This window comes from Peromyscus maniculatus, chromosome X, assembly GCF_049852395.1.
Source record: "Peromyscus maniculatus bairdii isolate BWxNUB_F1_BW_parent chromosome X, HU_Pman_BW_mat_3.1, whole genome shotgun sequence".
NCBI lineage: Eukaryota > Metazoa > Chordata > Mammalia > Rodentia > Cricetidae > Peromyscus > Peromyscus maniculatus.
The window spans coordinates 133,931,520-133,945,111 of record NC_134875.1 but is presented as its reverse complement, the minus strand read 5'-3'; the positions used below and the strand labels follow the sequence as shown (position 1 = coordinate 133,945,111).

Below are 13,592 nucleotides of genomic sequence, written 5' to 3'. Positions count from 1 at the left end.
CATTTTCTTTGGTGAGTGTATGTCTATGAAGTCCTCTATTTTAAGATAGTCATGCCTTAATGGTTATGATATATGCTTTAAATTGACCAATTGGATTATATCCTACTTAAAAGAAATAACAGATCATTTGTTTTAGTTGTAATTAATGAACTAAGTACAAAAATACAATATTAGCCTTCTTAAAAGATCACTTAATTTAATACTTGCACATATAGTTATAATAAAGACAAAAATAGACTCTTAGCTGGGCGGTGGTGATGCACACCTTTTTAATCCAAGCACTCTGGAGGCAGAGGCAGGTGGATCTTTGTGAGTTCAAGGCCAGCCTGGGGTACAGAGCGAGTTCCAGGACAGGCACCAAAACTACACAGAGAAACCCTGTCTCAAAAAACCAATAAATAAATAAATAAATAAATAAATAAATAAATAAATAAATAAATAAATAAATAAATAAATAAATAAATAAATAAATAAATAAATAGACTCTTAAAGCTGATTTCATTAACTTTATTCATTTAATGATTAACAAGGCTTATTTCATAGCAGTGGCAATAGGAAGAGTGTTGGGGCCTGGTGGTGGTGGTGGTGGTGGTGGCGGCGGCGGCGGCGGCGGCGGCGGCGGCGGCGGCGGCGGCGGCGGCGGCGGCGGCGGCGCACGCCTTTAATCCCAGCACTTGGGAGGCAGAGCCAGGTGGATCTCTGTGAGTTCGAGGCCAGCCTGGTCTACAGAGTGAGTTCCAGGAAAGGCGCAAAGCTACACAGAGAAACCCTGTCTCAAAAAACCAAAAAACCAAAAAAAAAAAAAAAGAAAGAGTGTTGGGGGACATTGAAATCACCATGAGTAATTATACTACCCATAGAAAGGCATCAAAGTGTCTGTTTTCTCAGCTACCCTCTATATTAATGATTTATTTCAGATTTATTATTGAAAAATTATTTTAAAATCGTATATAAAAGTTAACGTCACCACACAGTTGCCTGGTTTAATGATGTCACTGAGCACTGATGACCCTTCAACCTAACCCTTGACCCTATCTTCATAGCGTCAGGTAAATACTAGCCGAGGGAAGTGATGAGACCAGTCATTCAAATAAAGTTTTCTGATATTAAGTTTACCTAAAGAAAGCGAACAGCAGAATGTTGAGAGAAATAACATTGTGGAGATATTCAGAGAATATAAAGAATCTAAATATAAAGAATCAGAGAAATAAAGTATCCAGAGGATTTAGCCTAAAACTTTGGAGTTTATAATAGAGTCCTTTAAACCGTATAGTGTAGGTCAGTCAGGGCCCACCAGGCCCCCTTGCTATGGAAATCAACACTCTTGACCCACCTCTCCCCCCTTACAAGCTTAGCGCTGAAATGACGTCATCACCAGGCGCCAACACTCAACCTGAGGCCTTCGGGCTGAGCTCCGGCAGAGGGGAGAAGTCTTCCTCTCTTCTGAGGGACTCAGGGGCAGCGTGTTCTCGCCCCGCCCATCTGAGTAGGTACAGGAGCGGCTGAGACTGTTGTGTTCAAGCGGCCCGCCATGGCTGAAGCGTCCTCGCTAGTCCGACTGAACTATGACCAAGACTGCGAGGACGCTGTCAACAGCCATATCCAGCAGCAGCTTCAGGCCTCCTTTGTGTACTTGACTATGGCCTCCTGCTTTGAAGGTGATGACGTGGCCCTGGAGAATTTAAAGCGTTTCTTCCTGAGCAAGTCACAGAAATGCAAGGCCAGTGCCGAGATGTTCATGTTCCTGCAGAATAAGTGTGGAGGCAGCATCGTCCTTCGTGACATCCCAAGACCGGACCGCAACAGTTGGCATGGGGGCATCCACGCCATGGAGTGTGCCCTCCACATGGAGATGACCATCAACCAGAGCCTGCTGAACCTGCATGAATTGGCCAAGGGAAAAGGCAGCACCTACCTCTGCGACTTCCTAGAAAATCACTGTCTGGATGAACAGGCCCAAGTTCTGAAGGAGCTGAGCAGCAATCTGAGCAACCTGCGCCAGATGGAGGATCCAGATAACGGCTTGGCTGAGCACCTCTTGGAAAAGCTCAGCCTGTCCTAAAGCCTCCAGTGGACTGAACTGGGATGTCCCCACTGCCATGAGATCTTCCTCTGGTCATCACACCGGATGTTCATGTTGCTTTTGAAGCAAGTTCACTGATTTTCTCTTTTTGATTGACTGATGTTTGAAATAAATTCGTTTTCAGCAAAATTAAAGTATCAAGTTGAGGTGTAAACTCTTATCCTTAGGGACTGTGTGAAAGTGTTGCAGCTCGGAAGGGAAAAGGCTTCCTCAACAGAAGTGTTACAGCTCTGCTCCGCTGCGGGGGTGAGGTCTCCCCAGTGAAAGTGTTACAGCTCTGAAGGGAAAGGTATCCTGGCAATGGGGAGCCAAGCACACCGAACAACAAACCTCACACGAGATTTCTCGGGAGGGAAAAAACCAGGAGGGTGGCTGCCTCTAATCAGGGAAGAAGCAGAAGGGAACTGAAGAAAAGAAGGCAAAATTTATATAGAGTATCTTGGGGTGAGGGAGGGGGTGGAGCTTTCCAGTGTGGTCTGGAATTGAGATTTTTTTTTTGTGTGTGTGTGGCCTGATCTTGGCTTAGTGATTGGTGGGATTCTGTTGCTTGGCCCTTGTCTTGGGCTTGGGGTGAGGTCAGGGTGAGGGTGTTTTCCTTTGCCCTGGTCTTGGGATCAAGTCATAGTAAGAGTGTTCTTTCCTTGGTCCCCACACTGAGTGTGGCTTAATTTTTATAGTGCTTGCCTAGTATTCAGAAAACCCTGGAATGCATCCCAACCATGGTGATAAACGAGGGGTGGTGATACACACTTGAAATCACAGCACCGTGGATATGGATGCAGGAAAACCGAAAGTTGAATGTACCCTCTGCTTTACAGCAAGGTGGAGGCCCCCTGAGCTACATGAGACTGTTTCATAAAACAAACAAACAAACAAATCCTCTCACCTTGAAAAAAAAAATGAACGTGGATCTCATGGAAATTTTAAGATTGATATTTAGGAGTATCTCTCCATAGTCATCTCCCATTATTTTGCAGCTTTGACTATCCAGAAGGGTGGAGGGGAAAGGCAATCATTTAGCCCCTGGAAATGTTCAAATTACCCTTTTGTTATTATCTGTGTGAGCACAAGGCTTGTGATGTGATTGTGATAGGTTGAGTCATCTGGAGCACCTTTCTTTGTTTATGGTAACTATATAAGCATCTGGTGTCACTGAGGCAGAAGATAAGGAAATGAGATAGGGAAATGTTTAAAATAAAATGTCCCAGGTTTCAGGTGGGTAACTTACTGACTGTACTTTCCTAGCCTGTGTTTCATCATTCTATTAAATGCTTCTCCCAGAATATTTTTTTTAAAAGGACTTTCACTTGTTGGCTTAGAGTTACCCCAAGATATTTTATGTTGTTTGTGGCTATTGTTAAAGGTGATATTTCTCTGATTTCTTTCTTAGCCCATTTATCCTTTGTGTATAGGAGGGCTACTGATCTTTTTGAGTTAATCTTGTATCCTGCCACATTACTGAAGGAGTTTATCAGCTGTAGGAGTTCCCTGGTAGAATTTTTGGGGTCACTTATGTATACTATCATATCATCTGCAAATAGCAAAAGTTTGACTTCTTCCTCTCCAATTTGTATCCCCTTGATCTCCTTTTGTTGTCTTATTGCTCTAGGTAGAATTTCGTATACTATATTGAATAGATATGGAGAGAGTGGACAGCCTTGTCTTGATCCTGATTTTAGTGGAATTGCTTTGAGTTTCTCTCATTTAGTTTGATGTTGGCTGTTGGCTTGCTGTAAATTGCCTTTATTATGTTTAGGTATGTTCCTTGTATCCCTGATCTCTCCAAGACCTTTATAATGAAGGGGTGTTGGATTTTATGGAAGACGTTTTTAGCATCTAATGAGATGATTATGTGTTTTTTTTTTTTTTTTTTTTTTGGTTTTGGTTTTTCGAGACAGGGCTTCTCTGTGTAGCTTTGCGCCTTTCCTGGAACTCACTTGGTAGTTCAGGCTGGCCTCGAACTCACAGAGATCCGCCTGCCTCTGCCTCCCGAGTGCTGGGATTAAAGGCGTGCGCCACCACTGCCTGGCCCATTTATGTGGTTTTTTTCTTTCAGTTTATTTATATGGTGGATTGCATTTACAGATTTTTGTATGTTGAACCATCCCTGCATCACTGGGATGAAGATTACTTGATCATGGTGGATGATTTTTCTAATGTGTTCTTGGATTCAGTTTGCCAGTATTTTATTGAATATTTTTGCATCGATGTTCATGAGGGTGATTAGTCTATAATTCTCTTTGTTGCATCTTTGTGTGGTCTGGGTGTCTGGGTAACTGTATCCTCGTAAAAAGAGTTTGTCAATGTTCTTTCTGTTTTTATTGTGTGGAACAATTTGAGGAGTATTGGTATTAGCTCTTCTTTGAAATTCTGGTAGAATTCTGCGCTGAAACTATCTGACCCTGGGCTTTTTTTGGTTAGGAGACTTTTGATAACTGTTTCTATTTCCTTAGGGGTTATAGGTCTATTGACATTGTTTATCTGGTCTTGATTTAATTTTGGTATGTGGTCATGATCCAGAAAATTGTCCATTTTTTTTTTTTTACATTTTCTAATTTCATGGGGTATAGGTTTTCAAAGTATGACCTAATGATTCTCTGGATTTCCTCAGTGTCTGTTGTTATGTCCCCCTTTTCATTTCTGATTTTTTAATTTGGATATTCTCTCTCTGCCTTTTGGGTAGTTTGGATAAGGGTTTGTCTGTCTTGTTGATTTTCTTGAAAAACCAACTCTTTGTTTCATTGATTCTTTGTACTGTCCTCTTTGTTTCTATTTTATTGATTTCAGCCCTCAATTTGGTTATTTTCCTAGCGTTTACTCCTCCTAAGTGAGTTTGCTTCTTCTTCTTCTTCTAGAGCTTTCAGGTGTGCTGTTTAGTTGCTAGTGTCAGATTTCTCCATGTTCTTTATGTAGCCACTTAGTGCTATGAACTTTCCTCTTAGCACTGCTTAATTGTGTCCCATAAGTTTGGATATGTTGTGCATTCGTTTTCATTGAATTCTAGGATGTCTTTAATTTCTTTATTTCTTCATTGACCCAGTGGTGAGCATTGTTCAATTTCCACAAGTTTGTAGGCTTTCTGTAATTACTGTTGTTGTTGAATTCTAACTTTAAGCCATAGTGATCTGATAAGATACAGGGGGTTATTTTAATTTTTTGGTATCTGTAGAGGTTTGCTTTGTTACTGAGTATGTGGTCAGTTTTAGAGAAGATTCCATGAGGTGCTGAGAAGAAGGTATATTCTTTTGTGTTTGGGTGAAAAGTTCTGTAGATGTCTGTTAAGTCCATTTGAGTCATAATATCTGTTGGTTCCCTTATTTCTCTGTTAAGTTTCTGTCTGGCAGACCTGTTCATTGGTGAGAGTGGGGAGTTGAAGTCTCCCACTATTAGTGTGTGCTGGTTTGATGTGTGATTTAAGCTTTAGTACTGTTTCTTTTACAAATATGGGTGCTCTTGTATTTGGGGCATAAATGTTCAGAATTGAGACTTCATCTTGATGGATTTTTCCTGTGATGAATATAAAATGTCCTTCTTGATCTCTTTTGATTGATTTTAGTTTGAAGTCTATTTTGTTAGATATTAGGATAGCCACACCAGCTTGTTTCTTAGGACCATTTGATTGGAAAATCTCTTCCAGACTCTTTACTTTGAGGTGATGTCTGTCTTTGAGGTTGAGATGTGTTTTTTATATGCAGCAGAAAAATGGATACTGTTTTCATATGCATTCTGTTAGTCTGTGTCTTTTTATAGGTGAATTGAATCCATTGATCTTAGGAGATATTAATGACCAGTGATATATTCAAAGGATGCTCAATCATACCACAAGGTCACTTGCTCAACTATGTTCATAGCAGCATTATTCATAATTAGCCAGAACCTGGAAACAACCTAGATGCCCCTCAAAGGAAGAATGAATAAGGAAAATGTGGTACATTTACATAATGGAGTATTACTCAGTGGTAAAAAACAATGACATCATGAAATTTGTAGGCAAATGGATGGAACTAGGAAGAATTATCCTGAGTGAGGTAACCCAGACCCAGAAAGACAAACACAGTATGTACGTACTCTTAAATGGATATTAGATGCAAAGCAAAGGGTATTCAGGCTACAATCCACAAGGTAAAATAGATGACCCTAAGAGGGATACACATGGAGGGCCCTAGGAAGGGAAAATATTTAAGATCTCCTGGGTAAACTTGGAGGGGTGTAGAAGGGAAGGGATAGGAGATGGGAACAGGAGGGACTGAGATGGCTGAGTGGAGGGAGGGCTGAGGAGGGAGAGCAATGAAAGAGATATTTTAGTAGAGGGAGCCATTATGGGGTTAGGGAGAAACCTGGTGCTACTGGTGTTAGGGAAATCCCCAAGAATCCACAAGGATGACATCTAAGACTCCTAGCAATAATGGAAAGGGTGTCTGAACTTACCCTCCCCTATAATCACATTAGTGACAACCCTAATTGTCATCATAGAACCGACATCCAGTAACTGATGGAAGCAGATGCAGTGATCCACAAACAAGCACTGGGCTGAGCTTCTAGACTTCAGGTGAAGAGAGGGAGGAGGGATCACGATGGGGAAAACCACAGAGACAGCTGACCCAAGCTGGTGGGAGTTCATGGAGTCTGGCCTGTCAGCCAGGGAACATGCATGGGACTGAACTTAGGCCTCTGAATGTGGGTGGCAGTTATGTGGCTAGATCTGTTTGGGGAGCCCCTGGCAGTGGGACCAGGGCTTATCCCGGGTGCATAAAATGGCTTTTGAAACACATTCCCTGGGCGAGGGATTCCTTGCTCAGCCTTGACACACGGGGGAGGGGCTTGGTCCTGCCTCAGCTTAGTATGCCAGGCTTTGTTGACTCCCCAAGGGAGGCCTTACCCTTTCTGAGGAGGGGATGGGGGTGGGATGGGGGGAGGTGGGGAGCGGAGAAGAGGATGGAGGGGAAGCTGGGATTAGTATGTAAAATGAAAAAGACCTTTTAAAAATAAATAAATAAATAAATAGATAAATAAATAAATAGATAAATAAATAAATAGATAAATAAATAATAAATAAATAAATGCATTTTCAAATGTATCCAGAGATTTAGTATCATGTATAAATGTTACTGTTTCTTGATTCCAGGTAGCAAAAAAATTTGTAGAAGAAGTTATGACAGAGAACCCACTTGACTGAGTCACCCTGGCCTGTAATGAAAATGAAGCAGATCTTCAGCTTAGCTTCCCCACAGCCACAGGTGACTTATTGAGATCACTGGAGAGCAGGGAGAGACCCATATCACAATACATCCATTTCTAATTTTCCTAAATACAACACTGTACCCATTGGAATGATATGATATTAAGATACATACATTAATCACATACAAGGGCTGATACAACATGAGGCTGTGGATAAAGGTCTTATCTGGGATGTTGAACAAAAAGTTTAAAGAGCCTAGAGTGTTAAAGCCCATGAGGCACATGCTTTGAACTGAGTAGAGATGAGCAGAATGAAGTTCATAGACTTTAGTAATTGTGATCCAGGGGCCTTGAGATGAGGGGTGGTCATCTAGGCAATCTGCTGATAGTCTGCGGGATGAACAAATGGTTTCCAGGAAAAGCAGAAGATCAACACATGAGAGAAGCAACGGCAGCAGGCCCCAGGACATTGAAAGTGATGGGAAGAATGGTGAAGCACCAGACACACACAGAGAAAAGAGCATGAAAATGACAAGCTATTAGAACAGAAGAAAAGCCACCATCAAGAGGATGGGAGGAGCTCCCTGAGCTAGGAGTCCCCTAGGGGCCTCTGGGTCAGCTGCTTACTAGACTTCCAGGGCATTCCACTTTCAGCCTCCCCACTCTTCTTCCTGTGTTGTGGATATTACTCTATGTAAATAAAACACTGATGGCCAGTGACCAGGCAGGAAGTATAGGCGGGACAAAGAGAGAGGAAAATTGGGGAAACAGGAAGAAGGAGGGAGAGACACTGCAGCCACCGCCAGGACAAGCAGCATGTGAAGACGCTGGTAAGCCACCAGCCACGTGGCAAGGTATAGATTTATAAAAAATGGGTTAATTTAAGATAAAAGAACAGTTAGCAAGAAGCCTGCCACGGCCATACAGTTTATAAGTGATACAAGCGTCTGAGTGATTATTTTATAAGTGGATTGTGGGACTGTGGGGCTTGGGGAACCTGGAGAGAAGCTCTCCAGCAACAAATGGCGCCCAACGGCTCGAGTTTCCACCTTAAACCTGAGAATATTTAATAACCAGTTCTAAACAGAGCCAAAAACAGGTTCCTGCTTCTTGTCTCATACGGGCAGCTAGACGCTGCCTGGACAGTCACCCAAAAACTCTTAAGGTGACTACAAACTTAAAGAATCCCTTAGCTTCATCATTACCATTAACAGGTTAACATAAATATTGCTATACATAGTTACAATTCTCCCAATCTTACAACTTAAAGCAAACTCTTAACAGAACCACTTGAATTAGCATAAATGGTGCTATATATAGTTAACAATTTTCTCCATCTTACAACTTTAAGTCTTAATAGAACCATTTATTCTTCAATATCCCCAGACTGAAGATGGAACCTCAATATCAGGAAAATTGATTTAGTTGCTTTTTACACTCATCACCAAACTCTGATACAATTTTTCCCCTTCTTAATTTTTTTTAAAGCTGTATTTGCCATGAGTTCTTTAACAATGTTGATGTTTCTAATAGATTTTTATTAGCCCAATATTTTCACCAGAACTGCTACTATTCAAAGGAGTCAAGAACACAGATGTTCTTTCATGAAACATATCCTTTATTAGCTTACTCAGAGGAAAAGCATTTTCAGGGTTTAGTATTTTCACTTCGTTAGCTTTAATCCCTGATGCTATTGTTGTTAGCAGCTGTGATATTTAGCATTGATTTCTTATAAGGAACTTTCAGGTGTGAAGCAACTCTTTTTAAGACAGATTTTCTGAAGTTTGTTTCCCATCTATACAGCAGTCATTTCTTTTTGAATGCCTGTTTCCTTGTCTCCGTATTAGATTTGCAAAGAAATCACTCATTGCAGGTTGTTTGTTCAAAAGGCAAAGAACTTTTTCATTTTCACATAAGTTTCTTCATATCTAAAGCAATGTTCAGTGTATAAACTGCTTTCTCTTGCTTGCTTAAGAATTTTAAAGTGGCTTGTTTGCTCTTATAGGTAGCTTTTTGTCATCCAACGAACGTAAAAACTTTGCACAGCTATTGGGGTAAATAAGGTGTTTTCTCAAGGAGCTGGTAAAGCCAAAAAGTGGCATAGCTCTGAGTTTCATATTCTTACAGTCTTTCCTTGGGACATTCAAGAAACTCTAGATGATTTTCCTCCTTCTTATTCTTTTAAAAGCTGTATTTTAAGTGTACTATGAATGTATTTTTGAGCTGGCAAAAGTCTTTCAGGGCAATGTCGCCATCTTTAGCGAAAAAACTACCTTTCCCAGAATGCATTTCTCTTATATCAGCCCTTTGTTGAAAGCTACTTTATGGACTCCATTTCCCATAGTTCTTTTCAGGTCTGAGAGTCAACTTCTGGTTTTCTTTTACTGGGCTTACTTTCAAAGTTCTTGCTTTTGCAATGGGAGATTTGAACCAAGTATTTTAAGTTTTCAATTATGGGAGATTGAGAGATTTCTGCTCCCTTTTACTGGGCTTGCTTTCCAAATTTTCACCTGGGAGGTTTGAACCAAAGTGTTTTCAGTCACAGGGCATCAGGAGATTTCTGTACTCTCAAAGCTGGCCTCAACAGGTGTCTCTCCTTTATCTGACACTGGCCCCAAATTAGAACTTCACCTGCCTCCTTAGCATGCATTTGAGGTGGGCATTTCTGATAGCAACTTTCCTCCGGGCTTGTGTTTGCCTTAGCCAGTCAGTGAAAAACAAAAGCATTTACAACAGAGCTTTTTCATAGCTCCTTCAGAGAGATTTTCTCTCACTGATAGATATTTATCTCATTTTGCTTTTTCCTTTTCTCCTAGATGCAGAGCTTCAGATATCTCAGGCTGTAGCTCTGCTCCTCTGCTAGCTGCTTTTGGAGATAGCCCCCCCCCCCCCCTCCATCTGCCTCAAATTATAGCAGCTTTTCCTAGGTCATGCATTTTCTGGGGAGGATTATGTCCCTTCTCCGTTTTCCTTCAGAGAGTCACTGCAGATGCAGTTTGGCTTTACTGCTTTCCCAGAAAGGTCTTTTCTCTGATAGGAAAGCTTTTCTCAGATTTCTTTTTGCAGCTGTGGACCTATCAACCTGGGACTTGTAGGAAAGCAGACAACTATGCTGTTCCCACCAGCTTTAGCTTTGTTCATTACCAGTTTTCCCCTGGGTCCTGCACCTTCCTGCCTCAGCGCTATGCTTCAGGAAGTTGTTCACAACTGCAGGAACCCTAGTATGCCGGAATGCACTCAAACTTGGAGGTACTGGCTAGTAGCTTCTCAGTTGTTGGTTAGAATCGAGGATACAAGCCGGGCGGTGGTGGCGCACGCCTTTAATCCCAGCACTCGGGAGGCAGAGCCAGGCGGATCTCTGTGAGTTCGAGGCCAGCCTGGGCTACCAAGTGAGTTCCAGGAAAGGTGCAAAGCTACACAGAGAGACCCTGTCTCGAAAAACCAAAAAAAAAAAAAAAAGAATCGAGGATACAATGTTTACAGAGTTTGCATTGCTTCACGGGATCTTTGTGTTAGGGCAATGAGGAGCACCTTTTCATGCTGTTAGAAGCTCACTCAGAAGCAAAACTCTTGATGCTTCAGCTCAGCTGTAACTGAAAAACTCAGCTTTTTTGCTTTTCTCATGCAGTTTCCTGCCCTATTGGGCTCTCTGTGGCTCTTTATCTGCACTTTCCCATGCATTTCCTCAGGGGATTCTGACCTGCTGCCTTTTACTAGCTTGAAGAGACAGAACTTAGGTTTTTTTTTTAGGAACTCCATCCCTGCCTCCTGCATTGCAGGGAGGATTTTTAAAGCCTGAAAAAAAGAACTCAGACGTTTTGCTGTCTTAAGAGGTTTGTTGTTTTCCCTTAAATCTAATCACAGGTGATTCCCATACTAATGTCTTCAGGTGATTCTAATTTTTGTCCTTCTGAGAAAGTTCAAGGCTTTAGTTTTTAAGTTTTTAAAGAGAACATTTAGTTTGAGAAAGATAAAGGCTTTTTAGAGACATTCTCCTCCCCCGAAATTTTCCAAGAAAAGCTTTTTAGTTTAAGAAAAAGATTTTTTCCCCAAGAGAAAAGGACCAACTTTCCCCCAAAACTTCTGAACTTTAAACTTTTTGGCTTCTTACACTTGCATTTTTGCCTCAGGGAGAAATCACTTTCTCCTGACGCTTGGACTTAGTATTTCAGCTGTCCCCAGGCCAAAAGCTTCCATAGGAAACTTTTCTTTTCTGCCTAATAAGCTTAAAGAAGAGCTTTTTTTTACTACCCATAAAGCTCAAGGAAGATAGATTTATCCCAGTTTGCATACATAGCCCCCAAAGTCAGAAAATGAAGAGCTTTTCTGTCTAGTTGCTATCTTATTTTTATCTATACAATCTTACACTTTTAAGTTTGTTTTTCCTACATTACTACACTATACTTATTTTTCACAGAAATTTAAAGATAGAAGATAGAAATCTTGATAGAAGAGTTTTGGGCTGCAGCATTGGACATCCTTCCAGTCTGTTTTTCCTTTTCTCTTGAGGATCAAGCCCCCTGCCCTCATTAATTTTTTTTTACTTCACTTAAACACTGGACCGGCCACTTCTGACAGGGCCTTACTCTCACTTTTACCAAAAACTCTGTAATAAAACTAAATATTACTATTATTTTCCTTTGTCTTTAGTCCCCGTTCATGGTGCCATTCTGCGGGGTGTTTACCCACCAACCCCACAGTTCCCCAGTTTTCTTGAGTGAGCAGCAGGAAATATTAGAAGGATTGAGATTGTGGAGATAAACAGATAGAAAAACCAGGATGACCTGGAACCTATTCCAACGGGCCCTGACTGTCTCTGCCCCAGGGTATTTATAGAGACGCCAAGGGGTGGAGCAAAAGACCTCCCCCCAGCACAGCCAAGTGCAGATCATCTCAGACACCTGCACTCAGGCTCGTGGTCCACTCATCCTCTCTATGCAGACCTGCTGGGTAAAGCCACAAGGAACCTGAAAACGGGCTCCCACAAACATGCACTTTTGCATATGAATATTGTATTCCAATGCTTTCAAAAGAGCATTCAGGAGTAGCTTCCACAAGCTTCTCATGTCAACACATTGTGTACTTGCAGATCTTCATCTTTTTGTAAATCCAGAGAAGTAATGCAATCTACAGGAGGAAAGAGCCATGCAGCATATGTCCCTCTTTGGTAGTTATCAGCTGCATGTCTTCATGCAAGTTACCATCTTTCCTTTGCTTGTTTCCTCGCTAGGATGTGCTCATGGTTAGGATGGCTTAACTCCTGGGATGCCCACAGAAGATGGTCTGGCTATTAGTGAAATGCTCTTACATAGGTAAGGGTATTGCTTATGAGCGAACTTATTTTCTGAATTGTCTGAACCTACCAATAGAGGTAGTATGTTATCATCTGCCTAGGATAAAGGAATGGAGTACTATGAATGGGAATATAATTTGAAAGAACATGAAAAGTTTTTTTCCATTCTGTGTTGGAAAAGTTTTTTTCCATTCTGTGTTGGAAAAACTAAATGTTTTCCTGATAAAATTTTCATTTACACTCTGTAACCTGTTTTCCGCTGATAATTTAGTTTTCTATGCAAACTTTTAATTTCATGCAATCCCATTTGTCAATTGGGTGGAGGAAGGGGTCAACAGGAGGAGTAAAGCATAATTGGAGAGGTGAATAGGAGATGAAGATGAACAGAAGCACAGTATTATAAAAATGGCACAATGAAACACATTATTTTGCTTGTTAATTAAAATAAAACTAATTAAAGATTAGAAACAAAAACCATTCAAGTTAAAGCCATGGTCATGAAATCCGTATTTGTTATGAGAGAGAACCCTTATTTAGCTTCCCCAGGCTCTGGCTTAGTATGCCAGAACCTATCCCCTGTGTCCGCCATCCCCTCCCTTCTCGGTGAATGGGGTCACTCCTTTAGCCTGGTATGCCTGAGACAGGTTAGAGGGTGGGAGAGGGATGAGAAAGTTCAAGACTGCTGTAGAATATAAAGAAATAAACATCGAAAGGACATTTGATCACAGTGTCACCACAAAAGTCCTTTTTTGTATAGCTTTTAGATAGGTTTATCTGATGGACCATCATACTTTTTTTTATTTAAGAAATTTTCGGTTCATTTTACATATTAACCACAGTTTCCCCTCTCATCCTTCCTCCCGCTCCCCCAGTCCCCCCTCCCCCCATCCCCTCCTCCAAAAAGGTCAGGCCTCCCATGGGGAGTCAGCAAAGCCTGGTACATTCAGTTGAGGCAGGTCCAAGCCCCTCCGGGACCATCATACTTTTAAGACTGGGAAACCTTGTGCAAACTTCGGTGCTTGTGTCCCACTGCCA

The 13,592-nt window shown here is 41.4% G+C and overlaps 1 protein-coding gene across 1 annotated transcript; it reads left to right on the top strand.

The window, feature by feature from the left end:
* The first annotated feature begins 1,392 nt into the window (after positions 1-1,392).
* LOC102918455 (ferritin heavy polypeptide-like 17E) lies at positions 1,393-2,201 on the top strand. The gene has a single exon (XM_006976915.4). It carries the CDS (start codon positions 1,532-1,534, stop codon positions 2,060-2,062), a length of 531 nt encoding a protein of 176 aa, XP_006976977.1. The 5' UTR covers positions 1,393-1,531; the 3' UTR covers positions 2,063-2,201.
* The last annotated feature ends 11,391 nt before the right edge of the window (positions 2,202-13,592 follow it).

Bases quoted from the DNA above. Each gene is read 5' to 3' on its own strand.
- LOC102918455 (XM_006976915.4), top strand. From the start codon at position 1,532: ATGGCTGAAGCGTCCTCGCTAGTCCGACTGAACTATGACCAAGACTGC.